The 27,159-nt window shown below is 48.6% G+C and overlaps 1 protein-coding gene across 4 annotated transcripts in view; it reads right to left on the bottom strand.

The window, feature by feature from the left end:
- Window positions 1–27,159, bottom strand: part of EDA (ectodysplasin A) — an 83,687-nt gene that overhangs the window by 28,771 nt on the left and 27,757 nt on the right. For all 4 annotated transcript variants that reach the window (XM_074915210.1, XM_074915209.1, XM_074915208.1 and 1 more), the window contains exon 2: window positions 3,722–3,827. In XM_074915210.1, coding sequence (XP_074771311.1) covers window positions 3,722–3,827 — 106 coding nt within the window. The remainder of the gene's footprint in view (window positions 1–3,721; window positions 3,828–27,159) is intronic.

A 27,159-nucleotide genomic window follows, 5' to 3' on the forward strand; every position in this document is an offset into this window, starting at 1 on the left:
CTGGGAATAGAGATCTAACATTTCATACACAGTTTATTTAAAAGTGGACTAATTTAACATTCTTGATGGTTCCTTTTAGCACAACTGTTGCTAATTACCAGCTCCAGAATGATTTGTTAATCTGGGAGCAGCAGCAGTTCCACAGCAGCATAAATACACCAAGAAAAAGCAGGAAGGAGGGGAAAAAGAAAACTAAGAGAGAGACATTGAAGAGGGTCAAGTTTTAGTGAGCTAAAGCAAATAAAGTGACAGGTGGAGTCGGTAACACAAACTAGACAGAACACCGTAAAACCCGGCTGTAAAGGGGATAATCCCGGTCCTTGAGAAGTAGAAGAAAAATAGCAGCAAGTTTTAAAGCTGTGCAAATGTTGGTTTTGGGGGCATGGACGGGAAGCTGACTTGAAAGACGATCTGTGCTCCTCAGGACTGGGCCAGGCACCAGCCTCCCATCAATCCCCCCTGCCCGGGGCAGGGTGACCCACGGCAGAGCAAGGCAGCCAGGCAGGCACCTCCTCCCAGGACACGACCTCGGCTTCCCCGCTGCCAGGGCACTATGCGTGGAGGGACACAAACAAAAATTAATTAAACACGATCACAAAACATGAGGAGCGGGTAGGAGGAGTGAAGCTGGAGTCCTCAAAATACCGGAGTCATGTTTGGAAGTGACAGGATCCAACCGAGAGCTTTGTACCATCGCACACTATTTTTCTTGGGGTTTTTCAGCAAGGAACAAGGAGGCACGGAAGCAGCTTTGCTACTCGTGGCCTCCCGTGTCCTGTCCCTGTAGCTCTGGGCACAGCCGCGGCCATCACCCTCCCCTGGCCCCACAGGACCTGCTCTGACCTGCCTCAAAACCACCTTTTTCACAGCAAAAGACTTGAAAGCAAATTTTCCTAAAAGAAATAAAAAAAAATCTTTTAGGAAAGGAACCGCGTTATCTTTGACATTTAAAAATCATCAAAGCCATCCTGTGGTTGGTACCAAGATGAGCAGGACTCCAACAGCCGTGGAAGGGGACCGAGCAGCCTCCCTCCAACCACGGCTTCCACACTTGGATCACTTTGGTCTTTCACTGCATGTGTGAAAGGACTTGAAAGTTCATAAAATTAATTCCAGACAAATATTAGTGAGGCCTCAAGTGGAAAGCACATCTCCTTCCTTCTGGGAATTTATAGTTCATCCACTTTTATCTTCTGGAGGCTCTTTGGAGATCAAAGATTTGATCAACTTTCCCTTTGCAAAACTCATGAAGAAAACAGTGTTATCAGTACTGTGACATGACTTTTTTTTTTTTTTTTTTTCCAATTGCCCTTCTCTAAAAAGTAAGATTCCTTCACGTAGGTCAAGAACAAACAGCACAAGTTACACAAGAAAGCTGTTCTGTTTGTTTATTGATTTTATGGTTGTTACAAGGTCAGTCCCTGCCCTGACAGCTTACACTTGTTAAATACTGCTCTTCCTAATAAAACTGAGATGGCCAAACACCAAGTAACTGCTTGCCAACACAACCCCCCTGGCTAACGCCACTGGGGAAATCTGGCAATTTTTCCCCATCACCATCACACTATGGGGTCATTTTATGGTAGTCAATTTACTAAATGACATATATGATCTGTGGGAGCGTGCGACGTTTCTGGAGTGACTCAACTCCGATGCATTCAGGGAAGGTAAAGGAAATCTGGGCAAGGAGTGCAAATTATAAAAGTACGACATGTTTTCACCCGGGCACAAGGTCAGTGAGAAGAGCCCTCGTCAAGACCACCGACCCGCAGCATCTATTTCTCACCTAATTCTAATTCTCTGCGCATCTGGCGCTGGAAAGGCAGCACTTAGGACCAGGCTAACTCCTCAGAACATCTGCCTGCAGCGCTCCACTTGCACCGCTCGCGTACAGGGGAAACTCGCTACTTACACGAGCGACTTGTGAAGACACTGGAATAGATTTCAAGGAGTCGGAGCACAGGACTTGGATCCTGCGTGAGCCATCTGAGCATCAGAGCGACACCGGCTCGAAAGATGATGGACCGCATTTCGCTGGAATCACTCAGGGAGCCTGTACCAAATGCATCATACTTGTCAGCGTTTCGGGGAGGAGAAATCCGGGCAAGTTTCACGAAGCTTTTTCTTGGAGCAGAGCCACAGGGAAACGCTTTTCCACTCTGAAATTGTGAGGGCTGCAGGGGAGATGGGAAACTCACGGAGCTGGAGGGGAAAAACTAACGATGGCTGAGAGGTTTGTAACGCAGTCAGGACTTGGGTTTTGTAGGCACCGAGCCATGCCCAGACCACTCCTCCATGATTTCTTTCCCTGCTTTCCCTGGCACCCAGTCCCCTTCTCCTCTCTGTATAAAAATGGGCCCGTGCTCTTCCGCAGCAGGGAAGTGCTGGAGCTCTTCCAGCAGCTCAACACAGGAGGCAGTCCCCATGTCTCACTGTAGCCGGACAAAATGAAGAGACAGCACTGGAAATAAAATTCCTCATACTGAAATCAGGCAGGATTCCAGCTGGGGGAAAGGACTGAAGGTGAAGGAGATTTTAATTATTTTGGTATTTATTGCTTAAGTTCTCAACAAGTGCCGAGAGTGTTTCTGGCACAATAAAGATGTCACAGGACTTACCCTAAGTTATGCTCTACTTAGGGATTTTGGCACTCCTCAGAAGAACAAAAAAGGTGACATGACATGACCTCAAGCATGAAATGTAACTTTGGCAGGGTTCCTTCTCCATTTCAAAGCACCTTCAGATGTCCAGGGCCTTTAGAGGACACCTGCCATGTGAAAAGCTCAGCACCTTCACAGCCATCAGGAACGGCTTCTGTCTTCCAGAACTGCCCAGATTAAAGATTGAAACGCTTTAAGAAACACCCCTCTCAGACAGTAGCAAGACCACGGTATGGCCCATCCCATCACGGAGAGGGTGGTGGGACTGTCCACGCAGGGGACGCGCGTTGTCAGACGCCAAGTCCAAAACCAACCAGAAGGTCTAAAATAAAGAGACCAGATAGAAGAGATGGGCTCTGGCATCTGAGCGTAGCAGAGCAGGACACGAGGAGGACAATGCTCTCGCCAAGCGACGGTGACAGCAAAGGGAAGCGACAGCATCATCACACGAGGGATGTCCCCGCCACCGAGGAAGCCTGATGCCCCTGGAGGTTTTATCACACATACTCATATTTATCAAATCACAGATACATATTTGTGATTTTTTTTTTTTTTTCTAACTCTGTGCCCTCTTAATACAGGCTCTGACCTCCCTTCACACGGGCTTTGAACCCACCTGAGAACCCACGGCAGTGCAAAACCCCCTTAGAGCAGTTACCCTGATGCAGATGTTCAAGCTGTTTGTCAGACTGCGAACAGCTACTCGATGATTTTAAGACGACAGGTGCACAGAACAACAAATACAGGTATATAAGTACAAATTTATAGCCTTAAATGAGCACAGAGCCTCACTATTAAAGAAGAAGAGTCAAGGACGAAATTACTAAGCAGCATTAATTTGCACAACTTACAGTTGCAGAAACCAGAACTACTGGAACTCCTCATCTGGAAGGCAATCAAAATCAGATAGAAACTATTAAAAGCCACAGATCCTAATTTGTTTTTCCCCATACTGTAGCATGATCATAACCATGAGCTGAATAATAAAAAAAAAAAGTCAGCCTTCTGCTTGTCTGTGTGAAGACGAGAAGCGCAGCGGCGAGGAACACCGCGGGACTCACCCTCTGGCCCTTCGCTGCCTTTACTCCTTTTATTTCGACGGACGCGTCTACCTTCTTCTCCAACGTGCAGCTTTTCTTCAGGATGAAAAAAGTTTGGCAAGGCCAGCTGGAAGAAGAAGGACAAGTTTAAACATCTTTGGCAAGCGTGGCTTAGCCGAGCGGAGAGATCGGAGCCGGAACACCAAATCCTTTCCGTCAGGAGCCAGGGGGAGAGCCACAGGAGATGTGAGATGGCTGCTCACGGATGCTCAGCTCATCCCGAGGGAAACCACAAGGAGCTGTGTCCCCTTGGGTCAGCCCAAGTCTTGGGAAAACTCAACCTGAAGGGTTTTGGCAGGGAGGAGCATCCCTCCGGGGCACGGGGGGCTGCAGAGACAGGGACGTGGGCAGCGTCAGGGGAGATCTATAGCTGGAAATAATCAAACACCCCAAATGCCAGTGCGATCATTTCTAATTATTCTCTGCAAAACTTGCTCAATCCTAGAGCTCTTTCACCAGTATTACTCACTGCCAGTAAGTTTTTCCTCTCTCAAGCTCTCTTCTGCAAGGCTCATTAGCCGCTGAGATTCAAAGGTCTTCAGGGACCTTTAAATTCAATTCAGTATACCACATAAATTAACACTTTAAACCTAGAGCAAGCACATCTTTCTAACATGATTTTTGCCAAGGGGCAAAAATTTTATGTAACGACCTCTTATTCATGAAAAAATAGTTACTACATTAAAAACTCTCTGACAGTTATTAAATCAACATCCCTACCCAGAAACTGGAATTCTGGTTTAGAAACTTGACCAGTCCTCCCAGTCACCCCAGGGTGTGGCAGCTCATCGCCAGCAGCATTTCCCACAGGTATTTCCACTTCCTAAAACAAGGAATTTGATGAAAGATGAATTAGGAGCCAAACATCTTGTTCTGTGTGTTACCGCACCCGCTTCCAACCAGGGCTGCTCTGACTGGGACGGGGTTTTCTTTACGCTGAAGAAACCCAATCACAATTATTTAAGCCATAAATAAACACACAAGCCAAATACAGCCCAAGACAAGAACGAAGAGGCTTCAAACAAGCAGCACCAAAGGTTATCAAGTGCGTGATTGTTCTGAGAACAAAACCTGTGGCATCAAAAGCATCTTTGAAATAGCAGAGGATAAATCTCTTCCGTGAATTGCTAGTTAACAAGGGTGGCTCGTTAAGCTACAGGCCATAAAAGTCCCTATCAGAAGTAATGATCATTCAAGGTCTCTTTGCCTTTGACGTGCCCCAGGGCTCTCGCCTCCCCTCTCCCACCCCCCGGCTCTGGCACAAACACACATTTCCAACTTATCTCCCCCAGCCACACTCTTCCTCCAGCCCAAGAACCCCCCGTTCCTGTTCCCTAAGGAGCAGCTGCTGGATTTTACATTTACATCTGCTTTACTCCAATAAACCCCAATGCAGCCGCATAAAAGGGAATTTGGGAAACCAAAGGGTTTTCCCCTGCAAAAAATAATCCCAAAGGGTTTCCCAAATTCCCAGCTGTTGCTGGTTATTTCTGCCTGTGTGCAGGCTGGTCTGAATTTACTGGAATTCCTCATATTTTGTCATTGCAACGATGTCGTGTCCGAAAGGACCCCGAGACGCTGCGGGATGGCCTGGGCCCAGCTCCCCGCAGCCTCGCGAGCACAGTTACACTCTTAAGCAACGACAGGTAAAACTGGCACTTACTGACCCTGGGATGGTTGGATGGAGAACTGAAATCTCTCATTTACAACATCCTCCCCAACCTCCCGCATCCCACCACGCTGACCCCGACACGGAGCGCGATGCTCCTGCGGGCACCGCCGGTATCTGCCCCTACACAACGCAGCAGGGCAAGGGATGAGCAAAACCAGAAGGTTTTGATTTCAAACCACATCTTTAAATCAGGTTCAAACTGCAGAACTAATTGAAGTAACAGATTGCATTGTAATTCAGGTTAAAAATTCAACGAAATCATCAGCGTTGCTTTTGGATGCTGTTATTACTTGGCTGTCTTATTTGAGCTTTGGAAAATGCAACTAAATAATAGCACTAAAAATGAAGTGGTGGGGACCAGCCCGATAAGATGTGCAGCTTCCCGCCCCGAATAACCCCGCTGACTTTGACACAGTGGCACCCAGCGCTAGGGCTAAAAATGACATTTTCATCACCAGATTTTTGTAATGGCACCACCCTCATCGTGTTAAACAGGTTTCCTTTCCCTGCTATTACAAATACCATTTTAACACAACATTAACCACAATTTTGAAAAGCTGCAGCATAACATACAGCCCACGCCAGCTCCTTCTCCACATCTGGGCACTGTCACAAAGATTATTGATTAATACACCGATTTCTTTTCCTGACGGGTGTACGCTGGATCCTTGCATGCCACACTCCCCTCACGATGTAAAGAAACAGAACTACCAGTGGGCTTAGACTAACTCAGAGGAGACTTTCACCTGGAAAATCATCTTTAGAAAGATGAAACACCCTGATTTCTCATTTTGAGTGACGGGTCTTGTCATTTTCAGTGAAACAATCAAAATTTCTTAAGAGACTTGAAAGCTTTTCACGGTCTGAACAAAACCATTAAAGTTTAGTCTCAGAAGGGGAAATACAAGAGATTGACACAATATGTTTATTTTCCAGTTAATAAAAATAACCCTTCTCTTCACAAAACTCGAGTAATGGGGCTCTAAGCATGCTTTGGTCAGAGTTAATAGTAATGTGAAATCTCAGATTAAGAATTAAAAAAGCAAATAAAACACAAACGATGGCTACCAAAGCACATCACCCAGCCACTGCAACCAGCTGGACCTTCCTCCTCCTCCTCCTCCCACCACGGATGCAGCGAGAGCCGCCAGCATGGTCCCAGCCCTCCATTGCCACTTCCACAAAACTAATGCTGGAAAGCATCGAAATTGGGACCAATCCCCTGCCCCGTCCTTGTCCCTGGGCCCCTCCTGAGTCCCCCCAGCAGCCCCCCAGCTGCGCCGTGTCCCTCTGGAGCCAGGGCACCTTTCCAGAAGCTGCCTGCCCCGGGCAGGTCCTGCGGCGTGGCCCTGCCTGCTGTCACTGGGGTCGTCACAGGCACCCACGGCTTGTGACACCCACGTCACCTGCAGCACCTGCTGCACCCCCTCTCGTCCTTGGAAGAGGCTCTTCGGATCATGAACGTGATGTACAAAGCTATTTGGCTTTGGCTGGGAGAACAAACATTCAACACTGATGAGCATTTTTGTGATTTTTTTTTTTTTTTTTTGTAAAGACAACTGCTCAAACCTTCATAGAATCACAGAACGGTTTGGGTTGGAAGGGACTTTAAAGATCATCCAGTTCCAACCCCCCTGCCACAGGCAGGGCCACCTTCCACTAGCCCAGGTTGCCCAAAGCCCCGTCCAACCTGGCCTTGAACCCTTCCAGGGAGGGGGCAGCCACAGCTGCTCTGGGCAGCCTGTGCCAGGGCCTCACCCCCCTCACAGGGAGGAATTTCTGCCTTAGATCTCACCTAAATCTGCGCTCTGTCAGTTTAAAGCCATCACCCCTCATCCTATCCCTACCCCCTTGATCCAGAGTCCTGTCCCCCCCTTTCCCGCAGCCCCTTTCAGCCCTGGGGGGCCGCTCTAAGGTCTCCCCGGAGCCTTCTCTTCTCCAGCTGAACCCCCCAACTCTGTTACTCTGTTCTCATAGAAGTTTTATTTTTGTAGCACACTCATCACTGATCAGTCAGAAAAATTCTAAATATTGGCTGAAAGTAATCTGCCCATTAAACTTTGTCTTGCTATAAGACCAAGTCAGAATGAGAAATGACACGGAGGAAAAATGACTGAAACATAGCTTTTTCTTAGGGGATAAAAAACAATTAAAAAAAACCTTGTGACAGCAGTTGTGATCACACCAGCTATCAGCACACGCTGCTTTGACACCAACCCCCATGAAACCAAACTCTCCTGAAGAAGGAACACAACAGTCCTCCAGGCTTAGCCTGGTGCTGGACACAACTGGTGCGAGCAAAAAGAGAAAGAGAGGAGTTTGTCCTAGGGACAACTTCCACAGCACTTCTAATTATGCAAGGAATGGCATTTAACCTCTGGCGAGCAGTGTACTGGGGTTCCCAGAGGTCCCAGTACACTGCTGGGACATCACCCTGGGGGTGGAGGGAGCTGCCCAGGATCACGCTCCGGAGCGCAGGGGCAGGGTAGAGAGCGGCCAAGCTGCTTGCTGGGGTGCAGCTACACCAGAAACACCCCACTCTGCTGTCAGCTCCCCACGCCGAGGAAGGCAAAAAGTTTCTCCCCGATGACTCAAGGGGTTCGTTGTTCCAGGGCTGCAGCTGCGGGAGGTCGGGGGATGCTCGGCCGCCGGGTCAGCCCGTGAAGGGCCGCGCTGTCCGGCCGGGGCCCGGCGCCTGGCACAGCTGCGCCGGCTGGAAGAGCAAGAGATGCTTTTTCCATTCACCACCCCCTGAGATATGATTAATATATTCGCTCACAGCTCTTGGACTCCACAGCTTTTGGTCTGGACATAAGGGTGCGTGCTGTTGTGCCTTAAATTAAACTCATCTAATCCCTGTTACTCGGTGTGGCCGCAACAAGGGAGAGGATTTGTGGAGCAGAATGAGCAGATGTTTGCCACCCATCTAGCAAAATATGATGCAGCCACACAGACAGATGCAAAAGGAGAAATAACCTTCGGTGAAACCGCTGCTGGCTGGACACTAGCACAGCATTACAACACGGAGGTCGCTGAAAGCAAGGCTTCACGTGGCGGAAAAAACACACCAAAGAGCAAGGACGGCTTCTGCGGGTTCCCTCGGTGCGTGGGGAGCAAAGCAGTGGGCTGGGCGGGCATCTCGGTCAACCCACCGTGGCCATTCCCACGGCTGAACACTTCCCAGAGTTTTTCAAACCACCCAGAAACACTTTGCACAAGCATCAGTTTCATCCTTTTAGAAAAAAGTGGAGCCAACACACTTGCAGCGTTCGAAGGGGCGCCTGCTCGGGTACCCCACGCTCACCCCCCCAATCGCGGCCGGTGATTTGGAGGTGCAAGACCCAGACCGGGTCTGGGAGATGAGATGCTGGGGCTGATGGAGAAGGACCAGGAGCGTGGGTGGCCTGGCTGAGGGCGGGGGGATGAGGAGGTGGGGTGCGGCGCACACACATCTGCGCCGGCCGAGCCCCCCGCGCCAGCGAGGCAGCCAGGGCAGGGCAGGGCTGTGCTGGAGCACCCATCCCTTCTGGGAGGTCTAAAAGAAATTACTGTCCTGGTCCATCGCTTCAATGAAATTCCTCACCCTCACTGTCGTGGAGAACTGATTCTCTCAGCCTTTGGACTTATAGAGCGAGAGTATTTTTGAGGAGCCCAGCAAGCACATACCTGCTCCCCAAAAAGTCGTATTTTCTCTGAATAGCTACAGAACAGTGACAGAAAAGTCTGGAACAATCACCATTTCTCTCCTCCCCCAACCTAAAGCCTTCATATTACCTTAATTTTAGAAACACCACGTAAACCCATTACGACTCCATATTTTTAATCAAGAAAATCACTATAGGATGCAAAAAAGGTCAGAAAGTCAAGAGGAAAAATCCCAGGGGAAACCATACCTCAAAATATCCTCTGAAACAATAGGAAAGGCATGCCTCAGCAGAATGAATCGGCTCTACCTTAGTTTCTCTCAGCAAAATAAAGAAAAACAAAGGCATGTATACAAAAGCACTGACTTTCCCTGCAGCCACATGCAGAACCCGCTCTGGAAACGTGGAACAACGCAGCTCTGGGATGTCAAGGGAGCACAGTGGGAACCCCCAACACAATGTAGCCTGCAGTCACTCAGAAACTCGTCTGGTTTGTAAGGATGGACATCCCACACTCTACAGAAGTAAGAATAAAGGGATAGATATATCTATCTCTATTTTTTTTTTTTTTTTGCAAAGGTACCATTAGATAGGAAGCTGTCTCAGGCAGTGAGACCCAAATGTACCACAGAGCTCTGGCAGGATATACAAACCACACGCCGTAAGGAAAACAATGCTGGGATGCTGAAATGACTGCTAAGGTTTGCAGATCTGATTGCAGCCCCCTGTAAATGCCTGAAAGAACGCACAGCCCTCAGAAACGCTTCACAGGAATGAACATCCACTGGACACCAAGGGAATGTATCCCCAACAGTCAAACAGCGTGAAAATGAGAGAAGTGGAAAAACAGAACCCAACCTATGCAATTAGGCACAAAAGGCATGTTTTTTCCCTTATGCAAAGCCAAGTTGGTAGAAAGAACTGGTGTCTTCCTCCTGATTAACAGCAGGATTGGGAAAAGCACGCAAGCGCTCAGGTGCACAAGCCCTTTTCAGTGAAAAGTGCACTCCTGCAAAGTCTTTTAGAGCATATTTCTCACTACTGAAGCCCTCAAAGAATTCTCCGCATGCTGTATTACAAAGTTGGCTTCCAATCCATCATGAGAAAGCTAGACCAGCCAGCTTTAGATCTAATCACTAAACCCCACGCTGTCCTACAGCACAATGTCTTAAAGCACCAGAGAAAAAAAAAAACCAACCAACAACCCAACAAAAATGCATGAAAACATCCCCTTGCATTATTGTTAATGGTATTGTTAAAGTCAAGTTCCCTCATCATTTGCAATTTTGAAGATCATTAGCGTGAGAAGACTAATAACAAGACCAAACTCTGTAGAGGCATTCTTTGCAAGCAATACTGTTGTTTTTCTGGTGCTCTGAAGTTCAGCCGTCGGAGGTTGCGGTTCAGAGTAGCAGCTACTTGAATATCAACTCCATTGTCCTCCATGAGAAATTCGCCTCTGGTAACACGTGGTGCAAAAAAAAAAAAAAAAAAATTAAGTAGATTATTTATTTTCAAATAGACTAGAAAGAAGCTTGGGGAGTAGCTTTGCTTTATTGAAAGAAAAAACCCAAAACCCCATTCAACATATTTTAAGTCTTGTTTTTGTCATCATTACTTTTTCCCCATAAAAACGCAAGCAGCGAAAGAGTAAACAATTCCCATTTCAACATGACAAAAATTTATACACCATGTCTTGTCTGCAAGACAAGTCACAGCCCCGAACGCAGAACTCTTGTCACGTGACGTATACCAGGAGCCAGAAGGTGGTCAGAGATAGCCATGGAGAGAGTAGAGATTAGACTTTCCCTAAACTGGAATTCTCATAACCCATCTTCCTCCCCCAAATCTGGTGTTTTCAGCCCAGCCTGGCTGTGTGCATCTTTTCCCGGGGTCTGGAGCGGGTTACACGCTGTCTTCTGCAAATCTCTCCATTGGCTTTTTTTCTGCCTGAAAGCTCGAGTATAGTCCTTCCCTTCAAGACTGCCCGTAACTCTTCTCATCCCTACTGCTTCATCTCTCTCATCACTCCTCGTCACCCCTCCTCCCCTCCCACAGAGTCCCAGAACCATCCGGGTTGGAAAAGCCCTTGCAGCTCCCCCAGCCCAACCAGGACCCTCCCCCTGACCCTTCCCAACTCCCCCAGATCCCTCAGCGCTGGCTCAGCCCGACTCTTCAACCCCTCCAGGGATCCCGGGGACTCCCCCCTGCCCTGGGCAGCCCATTCCAACGCCCAACAGCCCCTTCTGCACAGAAATCCTTCCTCAGAGCCAGCCTGACCCTGCCCTGGGCAGCTTGAGGCCATTCCCTCGGGGCCTATCACTTACTACTTGGTTAAAGAGACTCATGCCCAGTTCTCTGCTTTCAGGAGCTGTAGAGGGCTGTGAGGTCTCCCCTCACCATCCCTGCTCTCGCCAGCTCTTCACCCTGGACCCTGAGGGCCCAGGGGCACAAACCATCAGCTCCAAGTTGATAGGAAACCCACCACAACTCCCCCTCATTCTCATCTGCATGCAAGGATCCGTGCTGGGGCTTTCAGACCCAATGGTGATCTTTCAAAGCCTTCTCCACCCAAAGCGATGAGGCAAAGCAATTCGATAATCTAGAGACTAAAAGCACCAGCGATGCTGAGAAGCTTATCCAAAGCCAGGCGGGAAGTTTGGGTGGAAGGAGGGATTGAGGTGTGCCTCTGGGTGTGGGCTGTAACAGCAGAGCCCCCTCCATCCCAGTACTCATGAGGAGCTTCCCGACAAGTGACGACCAAGGAGCCAAGCAAATATTTGGCCGTTAGAAAACAGAAACGACCTTGGTCTCATAGATGGAGGTGGACCAGGCAACGCCATGGACCAGGGCACTGCACCAGCTCCTGCCAGCGGGCAGGGACACCTGTCTCGATAAATCTACGGCCCTTAACATGCCACTGCTGCTTTGAAGAAGCGGATTTGAGATGCTTTCGATATACTGAGCGTTTCTGTCCTTGGGTTGAAAAGACTTTCCAAAGAGGACTGCGCAATCCCAGCTTTCAGAAGGCCAGTGAGTCACACTCCGGGGTCTTCTAGGCACTGTGGTAACAGAGAATCATTAGAGAACAATAAAAGAGGAGGGAGCATATTTTCCTAAGTTTTTATTGGTATTTTAACTTCATTACCCAGGAAAGCCACTGTATTTTTCAGCACAGAACATTAAATCTGATTGCCAGTTATCAGTTCAAGCCTCATTACAAAGCGAGGAACACAGTGAATTAATTGCCATTGGAGGGTATAGCACAGCTTGGACGCTTCCCTTCGGAACCGAACTCCTCCCAGAAACCTTCCTCTCCCTCCCTCCCTCCCTGGGGTTACAGAGATTTTATGAGTCCTAGATCTACGACTGCAGTCATCTTTTCACACGCTGCAAACACCCAGTTACAGCTTTTACTGTCAAAGTGGATAACCCGCCCCAACCAAGGTAAACCAGAACACAGATTATTTCAAAATTTCATTTGAACTTCAGTAGTAAAATGGCTAGATCAAACTAACCCACCAAATGCCACACCATTTTCCAGAAACAAGCCTATCTTTAAAACAAAAGCATTTTCTTCCCCTACCAAAAGGCCCTCAAAATCAGGAGCAGGCCACTCTCTTGCCATCTGCTCCAGGTAGCAAATTCCAGCAACGCAGACAGGAAGGCAAGTTAAAGCTGCACGCCGATCCAACCGCTACTGAAACTGCTCAGCTCGTGACAAAAGACATTACTGCCCAATACGAAGAGCCTCACCACGTTATTTCCAACACTACAATGCTGTCTCATGGTGGTTTCTCTGACTACATCAAGCCCAGAGGCTCCGCAGAGCGGATCAAGCCAACTTCTGCACGTTCCATACATTTAGCCTTTAGTTCAATACGCAACGTACCAAGTATTTCTATTTCCACCACTGACTCATTTCTACTTTTCCACCGGTTCACTGTTGTTTGTGAAGGATCAAATCGGCAACATCTCAACTCCTTCCATATATTGCTGTTAATCATAGCCCACACACACGCAAAACGAAATTTTCAATAGCAATGCGGTTTAAATTCTCCAGGTTGAAGCCCAGCAGTTGCAGCCCACTGGGCAGCGAGGCACAAGGTACGCTCTTCCAGCCCCTGGTTTTGGTGGCCCCACCAGGCAACGGGACTTTCTACTGACTTGGGAGTCCAAGTCTTGTTTGGTGACCACTCTGACTTGGCTCAAACCTTTATTAACCAGGCTACAGCTGCTCTTCCACATTTTCAGCTGCTGGTACGTGACTTTAGCCTAGAGGGAGAGTTTCACCCACGCGAAAATCTGAGCCACGGTAATTAAAGCACGAGCTCCACAGATGCTGCCAAGGAGACAAAATTTGAGGATCAAGTCAGAGCAATGCAAGACGAAAGCGGTTCTGGGCCAACACATATCGAGCCGCACTGGGGAATAACTCCTCGTGGTATTATTTTCATGATTTCCCTTAGCAGCCACATCTGGGCTGTGGGCCAAGGGCATGAGAGGTGCCAGCGCCCACGTGCAACATCCCTTAGTTCCACCTGGAAGCAGGAGTGGTGACCACGGGTGCAGGTCTTCGCTTCCCACATGGATGACTACGCAAGGATTTCACCCTGGTGCATCTTAAACAGAAGTCAACCCTGGGAGAACAGACTTCAATGAACAACTCTACAAACAGCGGTGCTTTCTGCACTTTTTTAAAAAAAGAACAGGATATAAAAGTGTAAGTGAAGGGGAAAAACTGATCCAACTGAACTTACCACTTGCTTTTCATTTTCTGTCAGCTCAGGGAACCTGAAGGAAATGACACCTTGAGTATTGTGTCCAGGTTTGGGGACCTCAATATGAGAGAGATCTGGAGGGGCTGGAGTGAGGGCGGAGGAGGGCAACGAGGCTGGGGAAGGGCTGGAGAATCAATCCTGTGAGGAGCCAGGGAAGGAGCTGGGAGTGTTCAGTGTGAGGAGGAGGAGGCTGAGGGGAGCCCTCATCCCTCTCTGCAGCTCCTGACAGGACATTGCAGAGAGGCTGGGGCTGGGCTCTGCTCCCAGGGGATCAGGGACAGGACAAGAGGGAACGGCTGGAAACTGCCCCAGGGGAGGGTCAGGCTGGGCAGGAGGAGAAAATGTTTCCCAGCAAGAGTGGTCCGAGAGTGGAACAGGCTGCCCAGGGAGGGGGGAGTCCCCATCCCTGGGGGGGTTTCAGGGCCGTTGGGATGAGCTGTGGGGGATGTGGGGTAGGGGAGAACTTTGTAGAGTCGGGCTGAGGGCTGGACTCGGTGATCCCGAGGGGCTTTTCCAACCTGAATGGTTCTGGGATTCTGCGAAATGCACTTAAACCCTGACAAGGAAGAACATGGCAGAAGCAGCGGACAGATGGATTTGCTCTTCATGGGAGAAGGGCAGAGTGTAACCTTGGAGAAGGAAGGGTTCTGGCATTCCTTCCTTACAGGCAGAATAACCCATACAACCCTGAGAAACACAGCTTCTGTCATAAAACTCCACATAACATTTTTTTCTAGCATAAAATGGAACCAGGTACAGTCCAAATCCCTGGGTTACACGTACAGCTTTGACTCTGCAGGAGCACCTAAACAGCCAAAACCGACATCAAACCAGCGTCACCTCAAGCCTAGAGGACCACAACTTGCTTTACAAGGTTGTCTGCCCGAACGCTTGTCTCGAGGCACCCTAGGTGGAGCCGCCTCGCTCTGGAGGAGCCGGTGCCCCCGCGAGGGCGCTGGCGCTGCCGGCAGACGTGACCTCAGCGGCGCGCACGCGACGTATGGCACGGCCCGAGGCCTGAGCTTTCCGATTTATTACACCTGTTGGCACCGAAAGGGAAAACTAAAAACACAACCCAGATGTGAGGTAGAACAAGGTCAAAGCCAAGTTTAACACCATATATGAAGACACCTGTAGTAAATTTTTTAATGGGAGCGGGAGTAAAAGATTCCTGCTGCAGCCTTTCCTGTCGGGGCACAGCAGACCTGCAGGAACCGAGCGCTTCGCTGGGAACACACTGGTTCTGAAAAGTATCAATGTCAGTGCAAGGTAAGGAACTTAAATCAGTTCCTTTCGTCTCCCAAGGAAATCAAATTTAGCTGTGAACCAGTGCCAGACAGAGATCTGCTGTCTATTAGTATGAATTCTCAGTTTTTCACATTTTAATTAGCCTTCATAGTCTTTTTCAGTCCCATTTTCAGCCAGCTGGGCTACGTCCCCCTCCATATGGAGGTCACAGTTTCTTCTCCTGCATACCAACAGCAATTCTTTTCTTATTTTAGCATTTAGATTATCAAAGCATTTGTGCACTTTTAAAAGCACTGCGTGCGCTCGCTTCGGGGGGAAACCCTGTAAGTTTAAGTGACTCAGTATCAGCTCTATTTTCTCCTTTTGCCTGTTTCTCCATCTGTGTTTTTATTCATGCTTTCCCATGACCTGGATCTTCTCCAGTACATCCAGGACAGCCTGAGGTCAATAGCACAATCCTCCTCAAAGCCATAATACCTCTTAAAAAACCCTCCCGAAATCAGGCGTGGCTCCAGCAAAGAGCTTCAGGGCTCTGCTACTCTACTTGGAGCACCCCTGTTGCCCTGTGAAATCAAGAACTGAGCTCTCTCCTGCCTACAAGCACCCTTGGGTCTCCTCCTTCGGAGGAACTTTCCTTCTGCCGTGTTTGAAAACATTTTTAAGACTACCTGGCACGTTCTGTAAGTCATGACTGAAACACTGACCTCATTTGGCTTCCACAACCAATATAACGTGAACCATAATGAGACGGAGAGACTGTTCCCAGAAGATGCCGCCGGGCCACTCTCCACTGAGTGTGCTTCTCTTCTACCCAACACCTTCAACTTGCGCCACTTTCAGATGTTTCTTATGAGACAGGAGCACTGAAGTCCCAACATCTGAGAGAGCTGAGAAGAACAGCTTCTTGAATGAACAGCCATCTCTTTTTTGAACCCCATCTCCAAAGCAACCACACACTCAAGGTCATAAAGCCACCTCTCCTTGCAAGAGGTGACCAACCAGCGGAAGAGACGCAACCAGATCCTGCTGTGGAACTTCCCATTGAGAACATGGCCACAGCACCTGAATTTACATTTATTCAGTTCTCTGGTATTCGTCCTTCTGTCTTTCAAAGTTCTACATAAAACCATTGTATGAGATAGGAGCAGTTGCAGCAAAGAATGGGTTTGGATTCACTCCCTGAGACAACCCCTACAGGAGAAAGCTACAGGGGAACATTTGTCAGACACTGGAAGTGATGAACTTTATTCTGCCCTTGCTATCAGACATCCACTCCCACCCCTTTTTTTTTTTTTTTTTTTTTCCCCCTTTGGAAATCTTTAAAAATCTTCATAATTTTGAAAGCTTTTTGCTATAGACTGTTTAGACAGATAAAAGTTTTAAAAACCTTTTTCCTTGTTCCATAAAAACCCAAAGATTTCCTCTCAGAGTGCACTTTTCCTTTCAGCACAAGGGTTTAAAAATCCTGTTTTCTAAATCTGGATGTTAAAACTGGCCTTCAGCTATGATTAATTTTTATGACGTTTTATTGGAAGGAAAAAACCGGAAGGGAAGGAAACAGGAGGAGGGAATCAAGTAGTCCAAATCAAATAGCATTATGGTTAAAAGAAAAACAAGTCCACTGAAAATGTAACATCCATGAAATAACGCATCTGATATAAGGATGAAAAGTCCACTACAGCAACTGGGAAGTAATCTCAATCAAGTTATTAGTCGTGTATTTAAAATAGTTTTTATACTCAAGCCTGTAATGAAAAAAAAAGCCTGAAAAGCAAGAATAACCTAATTGCTCACTTTTCAGTTGCCAATTCCCATCCTGCAAGCAGAGCACCCCTCGTCGCGGGGGTTAGGCAGCGGCACCGCGATGTGCCCAGACCTGCCGCGCCGGCCCCCGGCTGGCACATCAGACAGTTCACAACCTTGGGCTTCAATTGTTTTATAAAAACATCTACTTAGACAGGGAAGGTTTTAACGCCGATTCCCGTACCTGCAGGAACACGTGGTATCGTGGTAGGAGACGGCGGCTGCCAGTTTAATTCTATGAAATTAATCTGTTCAAATAAATTATGCTTTGTTGCCTAATTAATCAGATCCACTGCAATTAATGTCAAAAGAGACTATGAGCTCATACAAACAGGATTAAAAGCTCTGAAAGTGCTCGTTTTGTTCCAGGGCACGGCGATGCAAACAAGTCACCGCACGGCAGAGGCGGGGTGCGGCGCCGCGGGGTGCCAGCGACGCTCCTTCTGTGCGGGAACTGCAACACACCACATCCCACAAGGAACGTCGGCAAAGCGGGACGTGTCGGGAGCGAACGGGACACAGCACGGGAAGGGGGGAAGGAGGGAACGACCCCTCGAGCTCCGGCTCCAGAAAACAGGGTGTGCCAGGGCACTGCTCAGTACAGAGTCCCAGAACCATCCGGGTTGGAAAAGCCCTTGCAGCTCCTCCAACCCCACCATGACCCTCCCCCTGACCCTTCCCAACTCCCCCAGATCCCTCAGCGCTGGCTCAGCCCGACTCTTCAACCCCTCCAGGGATCCCGGGGACTCCCCCCTGCCCTGGGCAGCCCATTCCAACGCCCAACAGCCCCTTCTGCACAGAAATCCTTCCTCAGAGCCAGCCTGACCCTGCCCTGGGCAGCTTGAGGCCATTCCCTCGGGGCCTGGCGCTGGGGCCTTGGCTCCAGAGACTCATCCCCCCTCTCTGCCCCCTCCTGGCAGGGAGCTGCAGAGGGCCAGGAGGTCTCCCCTCAGCCTCCTCTTCTCCAGACTGAACCCCCCCAGTTCCCCCAGCCGCTCCCCAGCAGGCCTGTGCTCCAGACCCAGTACATGGTATCTGGGAAGCAATCTGTCTTCAGATCTATTTCTTGCTAAAAATTGAAATTATGCTGCTGTTTAGTCCCCTCCTGGCTTTGCTTCCTCCAGCTGCATTAGCTCAGTAGTTGTCTCCTCTGGAAGCAGAGACACCCAGAGCACGCTCCCACGGCCACAGCCCCTGCCCAATCCATCAGCATGATAAAAAAACCCCAACAGAACACCCGCAGCACTTCACGTGTGGCTCCTTCAAGAAGTCAAACCTACGGCAGCCTGACCTCATCTGCCAGCTGTGCCATGTCACCGCCCCTCCCAGCCGGCTCTCGGTTATTTAGGCAGAGGGTGGAAGAGGTAGCACGTAGGAACACCAGGAAAATTCAAGAGTATAACGGGGAGGGATAAACGACTCTCTGCCAGAAATTCCTTCCGCGGCTCTGGTGGCTCTGCCAAGGCAGAGGCTGTGCTTGCCGGGTCGCCACGAGTGTCGCGGGTCTACCCAGGGACTGCATAAACCACCCAGTGGAACAGCAGAAAACTGAGCCTTGAAGGAGCTCATGGTGCCTGGCTGATCTGAACGAGAAACCCCAGGATGGGCTGTAGAAACGTAAACTATGTGAAAAGAGCTGGGAGGAATTCAGGCATGTGAATCTTCCGTAACACGCTATCTCACACAGTGGGCCCCGAACACCAGCAAGGCGCACACCCCCAGCCACGTCCTAGGCTGAGCTTTCGGGCTGCCAAACAACCCAGCTCCACTTGCTGCCGTAAGGCCCAGACGGGTTCATAATCAGAAAAACACTCTCCGTTTACTCCCTACATGGAAGCAGAAGACTGCTTTCAATCGAAATAAAACTGCACTAAACCACCCCATCCTCTGAGCAGCCGTCCATTGAGGAGGCGGCGCAGCTGGCACAGCACTAGCAAGTGCATTTGGAAGCTGAGCAAAAGAATTGCATTTTCTTTTCAGCAAACAAACCTCAATTACGCCACTCGGTCTCCGGTTGCGGGCAAGAGACGCAGCAGCACCAGGCAAGAAAAGAGAGGTGTTAGTTTTGTGCAAGCCAAGCCCTTCTGCTTCAGACTTTGATGTGATGAACTGGAGAGCGTGTCTTTCAAGCAGGCGAGAGCAGCGGCAGCAAGATGCTGCACACAGCAGCAGTCAGCACAGCGTCTCACGCCGTGAGGGTCCGTACGTTGTCAGACCATCCAGATGTTTCCATCCAGCGAGCCAGGCCAGCTGCTGCACAGCTGCCTCAAGCCGGGCTTTGTTAGCTCTGGTGCGAAAGCGGCGCTGGGGAAGCGCTTGCTCGTGGCTCGCTCACAGGTTCTTACTTTCTGACGCAGAAACAAAATGCTTTTGTATAGTCCTACCAGTTTGTCAAGATGAATTTAAAGCCTTTAAGTATTATTTTAAGCCGGTGGGTACTGCTTGTGCCACTGCAGTAGCTGCTTTCTCCATCATATGGACACTGTAGACCAAGGCACCGAAAGACTTTCTCAAGGTTTAAAGAAAGAAGTCAGGAAAACAACTTCATAAATAGTTCTGTCCATGCTCAATTCCTAAAATGAGGACTAAACTGGCTTGTAAGATTTGCAAGCGGGCTCTCAAGTCTTTCTGAAACACCACTTACCCCCAGCTTACTCCCAATCCTTTAAAGCTCGACGTTCAGTTCTAAGTGTACACATGGCGCATGAGGATATTCCTGAGCTGCTCCTCCGAAGTGGACCCCACCGATCTTACCCAGGAAAAATCTGATTTTACCACTCTCTCTTTTTTTTATAATCATTCATTTTATCATTATACTCTTCTTTTACACCAGAAAACTGCTGGGTACCACATATGGACCAGAAGAACTCCTCGGAGCTGGCTGGGAGATTTTTGCCTGACTTTTGGCACTGGGAAACAGGCAACCAGCCCGGGAGCAAAGGGATCTCACAGATCTCCAAACCCGCAGCTCGGCGTGACACACGGACCGGGGGGGGTCTTGTCCAGGCACTCCGCATGCTCACCGTTAACGGGAAACACTGCTGCAGCAGAGGAAAATCAGGAAAACAACCCACTCCTGCAAGCCAGGGAGCATTTTCTTGCTTTTCTGGGCGAGACGAACAGCTACATAGCTTGGGGCTCGGTATAAGAGAAAAAAAAAAAAAAATACTGACTACAGACAGAATTTTGCAACTTCTCCAAACGTCACCCTGGGTCATATTTTTGCCTGCGATGGGGACAGAAAACCCGAGGCCAAGGCCTGTGCAGCCCCCCGCAGGCACCGTGCAGCCGCCAGCCCCGCGGCGCCGCCAGCGCCGGCACGTGTTAAGGACGGACCCACAAACCTGCTGAGGGCTTGAAACTGAAGAAGGATGGAAACTGTTTAACTTTTGCCAGGAAAAAGTATCAAATATATCCTCACTGGATTTTTTCAGACAGTTTGGTTTGGGTTTGTTTGTTCTATTTTTTTATTTCTAAAGCTTTCTAAATCATCCTAGACAGACAAACAAATAGGGACATCACCCTGATTCAATAACCAAACAAAAATTATTCCACCAGCCAGGTTTTGCTACAAATTAAGTGCACCAAACCCTTTATTTTTCCCATAGTACACACTGAATCTGCTAAAAACCGGTCATCGATGCAGCCAGCCACACTGACTGCAAAGCCCAAGACAGGTCAAGGGCAGGATCTGGCCAAAATCCTGTTCCTGAGGAGCAACAGCATCAGCGACCGGCTGGAACTGCCACTGCCTGGGTCACACCGGAGCTCCTGGGATGATTTTGGTGTCCTGATGTTTTATTCCCCTGACCCTGGGATCAGCCAAACTGGGGAATGCTCCCACGCACCCCCAAAGTAAAGGGATATTTTACCATAACCTTAAATCAACAAAAAGCAGAGGGGACAAGATGCTGCCAGGAACTACAAAGGGCAATTGCAAACACAACAGCAGATAAAGCAGATGGATGTTTTCATCATTTGCACTGCAGAACAACACATGGGAAACGTCCCCACGCCCACGGGGAATGAATTCAACTGCAGCCAGAAACCACATTACGCAGTCAAATTTCAATTTATAAGCATTACCTGCTTATCCTGAAAGAGCCCACAAATAAAATCCAGGACAGTAGAAATCAGTAATATCGTGATGAGAAAAAAACAAATGATAAAGGATCTCGCACGGAGAGAAGGATGCTGGAAATGCCGATGGTCTTAAGGTCCCCAAGGTGGGAAATGCTTTTGGTGGTTTTATTGCCACAGAGATCTGATGCCCAGCAGCCAAAATGAGATGGAGACGCTTGGTCTGAATCATATTCAGATTTAGTTCTGGCCTTCCTTAGCTTTTCATGCACAGAAAGCACAGTTTGGGGTTTTATTAGCAGACTGGAGAAGCAGAGTGAACGCAGCCAGCGTGAGGAACCAGGCTCTTGTGCTGGACCTGACCGTCCTTACTCAAAAAAATAAAACCCCCATAAACAGGAAGTAGCAAAGAATAGAAACTACCAATAAAACAGCCTTATAAAGTGGATTATTTTGGCATTACACCAACACTGAGATGATGGTATTTTGGCAGCAGCAGTCCACAGGATTCGTGTCCCTCCAGAGGGTCGCTCCTGCTCCCCTGGCAACACCTTCACTCACAGCTCAGCGGCCGAATTTTTTATTTTACAAAAAATTAAAAATGCTGTATCACTGACGAGACTCCGGGTGCTGTCTGGTCCCTCACCCTCAGCTTTGTCCCCAGTATCCATGAAACCCATCTGCCAAACATGCAGAAGCAGCACCAGGCGAGGTAAATATTTGGCTGGACTGGGGTTAAGCTTTTTAAAGTGTGGCCCTGCTCCTTCCCATGAACTCAGACTACACTCTGTTGACACTCGGTAGGTCAACACCCGATTGCCCAGCTCAGCCCACGTTTGATTTGAATCCCATCTCTCAGGAGTGTCCTACAAGCGTCCTACGGAAGGACAAACCCACCGAGGAGTTAAGATGGGGGCTTTAACATGCGAGGAAATGTCTTGATGCTCAGAGCAATCCAAAACTTTGGAGAAGGCAGGGCATGAAAATCTGGCACGCCTACATGCTGTGCCAAACCCTGGCTGATCTCACCTCTCTCTGCTCTCCAGGCTCCACAGGTTCCCGTGGAGGAGCTGAGGCTCTTCGAGAGAAGACAGAGATGCTGCAATGCCAAGAGGAGAAACACCAGAGCTGCAGCTGCCCCTGCCCTGAGGTGTCGGGAAGGGCGGCCGGGCTCATCGCCGCTGGGTGCGATGGGTGACACGGGGTGACATCCATGACGTCAGGCAGGTTTGTCAGCAAAGGTCTGATGGCAGGAGAGCAGAGGAGCAGCCGCGGAGGAGGAGGAGGGGGGAAGAAAATGCTCCCTTCTGCACTAACTGCTGCCAGAGAGCAGCTGAGGCCAAGTTTCTAAGATGCGAACAAAGGCAGACCCTGTGGCTTGGGGGGGGGTTTGCAGTGCAGCCCCCCAGTAAGGCCAGAGCTGCCACACACATCCGAAATGGGTACGATGGGGGCTCAGGCCTTCACCCAGCACCTCCCTTCCCAGAGCAGCCCCCCGAGCTCAGCGCAACGGGAACGCTAAAACCATCCTGACGTTAATGGTAATGTCACGACCAGTACTGACGACGTACAGAGCCTACCAAAACACGACATGCCCAGGAAGACAGAAGGAGACCATATTGCTTCGGGTCAGAGGTAAACTCAAATAACTGATACACACATCGGACTAATTCAGACGCACTTTGCAATACCAGAATATTCTAGGCCCCCAAAAGGGGCACGTTTCTGCCTACGGCCCTACACACTGCGGCTCTGCACGCAGGGCTGAGTCCGAAGGGGGAATGCCGCCCCAGTACAGCAATGCTGGGAAGAGATCCTGAAGTACATGCGTGACCTTAGTTACAGAAATCCAGAAAAAACGATGATCGGCCCCCGCCTCGGTACCAGATGCTCACATATATCACTCGGCAGGGATAGCAGAAAGTCAGACAACTTTATGCAGCAAGGTCAACATTCAAAAGGAGAAGAAATCCCAAGTCCTCTTTCAACTTTTAGAGTGGAAGAAAAAAAAAAAAAGGAAAAGGAGTATCTGAAAGGGATGAAATATGCCCAGCACCCTAGAAGCACTAGTGGTAAATCCCCCCAAAAGTCAGCTAACTCTGCTAAGAAACCAATTATATACTTCAACTGAACGTGCAAACCACTCTGCACCTCCTGAATTTGCCTTCTTCTGGGATGCTGTCAGTCTTCCATTAGCAAAAGACAGCAGGGATTTATAAAACAGCTGTTTCTGTGCAGACACGATATCCAGCAGCATGTCCCAACACCTACCCCTTTGGTGCTGCCTTATCATCTCACCCACACCCCTTAAGTGGCTCTTTGTCAGACACCGGAGTGTTGACATATCCTGTTCTGCAGAATTATGCAAAATGGAAAGCAACAAAAGGTTGGGCTGCGCATGTTTCTGTGGATTAGCTGCTATCATCCTTCTAGCCAGGAGCAGTACTTGTACTGTGTATTTATCAAGATAATTCCCTTACACATGCATTAAGCAGAATACCCAGTAAAAGTTAGCAAGACTTTAAAGCACCATAACAAACTTGTTGCTGTGCTGGACCGCGTTCTCACCAACCAGGAGGGGCTGGAGGGGAGTGTGGAAGCTCAAGGGCAGCCTCAGCTGCAGCGACCATGAAATGGTGGAGTTCAAGGTCCTCAGGGTGGCGAGGAGGGTGCACAGCAAGCAGCCTCTGGCCTCTCCAGGGATCTGCTTGGCAGAGTAGCATGGGATAAAGCCCTGGAGGGAAGAGGGGCCCAAAAAAGCTGGTTAATATTCAGGGATCACGTCCCCCAAGCTCAGGGGTGATGCGTCCTGACAAAGAGGAAGTCAGGTAAGAACAGCAGGAGGCTGCAGGGATGAACAAGGAGCTCCTGGACAAGCTCAAACCCAAAACGGAAGCCTACAGAGGGTGGAAGCAAGGACAGGGAGCCTGGGAAGGATACAGAGAGACTGTCCAAGCAGCCAGGGATCGGGTTAGGAAGTCCAAAGCCCTGACAGAATTAAATCTGGCCAGGGACGACAAGGGCGACAAGAAAAGCTTCTATAGGTACCTCGGTGATAAAAGGAGAACTAGGGAAAATGTGAGGCCTCTCCGGAAGGAAACAGGAGACCTGGTGACCCAGGATATGGAGAAGGCTGAGTGTTTTGCCTCAGTCTTCACCAACAAGTGCTTCAGCCACACCACCCAAGACAGAAGGCAAAGGCTTCACTGGGAGAATGAAGAACCACCCGCTGTAGGAGAAGGTCGTGCTGCAGCCAGAGGTTCATCCACGTTCCAGCACCCCTTCTTGACACCAGTGTCAGACCATATCGTTTAAGAGCAGTTATTTAATGGCAAGCGGATTTTGAGACGTGTCACGACGCGGTGAGGGAGTCTCTCCATCCATGTGGTCATGGTAGTCAACGCCTCTTGCTGTAACCAGATCAGAAAACCTCGGGCCTAGGGAAAAGCAGAAGTGTACCCGCAAAACCCTGGGTCACAAGCACGAGGAGCCCAGAGCACAAGACTGATGTCCCACAGGAGTGCTTGGAGAAGCCTCCACGGTCACATCACCTAGGGCAGGACTGTCATTCACAGGTTATGAACAAGGTTGGGATAATACCCTGAAATAGCTGCTCCTCTCCCCATTTCACTCCTGCCACCTGCCCGGGCACGCACGAGGTGCTCACAGACTTCAGCTGACACCACAGACACCTTGGGTCCCATTCGGCACGGGCCACATCACCTGCAAGACCAACCAGGACTCGTCAGCCAAAAATTCAGTCACGATTGCCTGAGCCAAGAAAATCCCACCCCAACCCCCCTCAATGCGCCAACAACATCGGTCCTAATTCATCATTTCTACTTGTGCCACTGGAGAAAGCCAGAATAACTGACAGAAAATACAGAGAGATCTGCTCATGAAAAAAAAAAAAAACCTATTAGAAAAAACAAATTTCAAATTAAAGTCCTCTGCCTCTTGGTGTGCATACTGCCAGCTTGTCACGTTACCAAACCTCTAATTTTACGTTTAAAAAAACCCCAACAAACCCAACAAAATGCAATTATCAAACTCTAGGCATTAAATCCTGTATCTTCACTAATTATGCAACTTCTTTTTTCCTAACAACTGATTAAGAGACTTAAACTTCAAACCCAAGAATAGGGCCCCTCGGTGGCCCATTACATCAAAAAGCACAGCCAAGCAGAATGAGAGGAAAAAAAGCTTTATTCATGCTTTGCAATCAGTAGTTTGGGCATGACAAATCCCTCTGAAAACAGAAGAGTGCTCTGTTCGCAGACACTGTCACAGCTAGCAAGATGCTCCTTCTTTCCAGTTTATCCTAGGTCAAACAACTTGTGCAAAATTAATTCTTATTTTCTGTAGAGCAAATGCTCAGAAGCTCCATTACTCAATGTCTGAAGGGCTGGCTTTCTCTTCACAAATCAACAACAGCAACAGCAAAAAAGGAATTAAACAAGACACAAAACATGAGCTTTTATATAGCTTGAGGTCATGTTTGTCTTTCTTCTGGTAGAAGGGACAATGCTCTTCTCAAATGTACTGGGTGGCTGGGGCACACAGATGAAACGGAGAGGCAAGGAGATACTATAATGAACATAAAAAAAAAAAATTTTAAAAATTAAGTGTTAGGAGGAAAAAAAGCAGCTCATGCAAATGCAAGCACAGGCCAGTTCTGTCGAGGAATCGGTTAGGAGCCGCAGCGCCTCGCTATTAAAGCCTCTGTTTGCAGGACCCAGTACAGCAATTTTTGGGGCGAGAAGGAATTCCGTATTGCATTTAAACAATTTTAACCAACACCCACCCATCAGCAGATTTACAGGCTTATCGCTCGTTTTTCAGCGGAGACGGCGGAGCGATGCAATTTCAAGAATCGTTTCAAACAGTTGTAATGAAAATATGCACATGGATTTGAAATGCATTTCACCAGCTTGAAGTCATATGTTGCCTAAGAGACTTTACAAAATAATCTGGAGAAAGAACAGCACATAAACACAGTGCCTACATAAGCAAAGAGCCTGGAAAAAAAAAAAAAAAAAAAGAAAAAAAAAGAATAAAGGTTACTGAATACTCTGGCAGGGTTTGAAAGAGATTCCGTATCAGCTGACAATCTTTCCAGATTAACACAGATAATGCACCGATACTTGAACGTTTAAAGATTTATTTTGCAAATAGTAAGAAGCAATCACTGGATGGAGGAGCAATATGAGCTCGATCTAAAAATAAAAGTGCTTTTAAAGAGAACAAACCAACACAGAAAACTACCTGCTGCAGGGTGACAGAAACCTTTAAATAAAATTTTCTAAAAAAATCTAGTTTGCGCATGATCTGCCCAAGAAATGTAATTTCTATTGCTGCTCCAAGGCATCAGTGCATGCTAGCTTTTTTAAAAATTTTTTTTAACTTCCTTTTAATTGTCGTTGCTTTTAGTTCAGTTCCTCTCAGTTTTTCACGTCCTCTATCCAGGCAGGTCCTTGCTGGTGGTTTTCACCCCGACGCAGGAGGGATTTCAGGAGGAAATGCCATTTTAAGGCTACCAAACCACCCAGCAGCAGGCAAAGACCTCAAACTTCCAATCCGCTTCATCAGTACCCGAATCTTCATCCCACAAACCTCCGGGACAGACATTTTTAACTACCACAAACCCAAGCCTGTTGCTGAACACCCTCCACGGCGATACCCCACTGAACTGGCTTTGAGCAAACACCCTCAGCTTTGCAGAGCATTTCCCTGCGGCTGCAAATCACCCTCCAAACCCCAACCTTCCTGGGCAACGCAGCGTCATAGAAGACCCGAAGAGACGCAGAGGCACACTACACCCTACCTTTTTTAATTTTTTTGACTACCATAACCTTCTGCCAGACAGACCGGAGCAGTCCCCGAGAGGTTTAGAAGCCATAAATCATGGCAGCCCCGACGCCAGGGAACACGTACTTGCCCATTAATCTCTGCAGCAGCTCAATACCAACACATGGACAACTCAGAGCCTTGGTCCCAGACGCTACAAATTAGTTCTAAGTATGCAAATCACAGCCATAAAACAAAAAAATACAAAACAACAGGAGAGAATCCAAACCTTACCAAGAGACCATTTTCTCGCAAAGTAATTTTTTGTCAAAGCTTGCTCCATAAATCAGAGCAGAAATGGCCTGGGTTTGATGACTTCATTTG

This window comes from Athene noctua, chromosome 11, assembly GCF_965140245.1.
Source record: "Athene noctua chromosome 11, bAthNoc1.hap1.1, whole genome shotgun sequence".
In the NCBI taxonomy this organism is placed as follows: domain Eukaryota; kingdom Metazoa; phylum Chordata; class Aves; order Strigiformes; family Strigidae; genus Athene; species Athene noctua.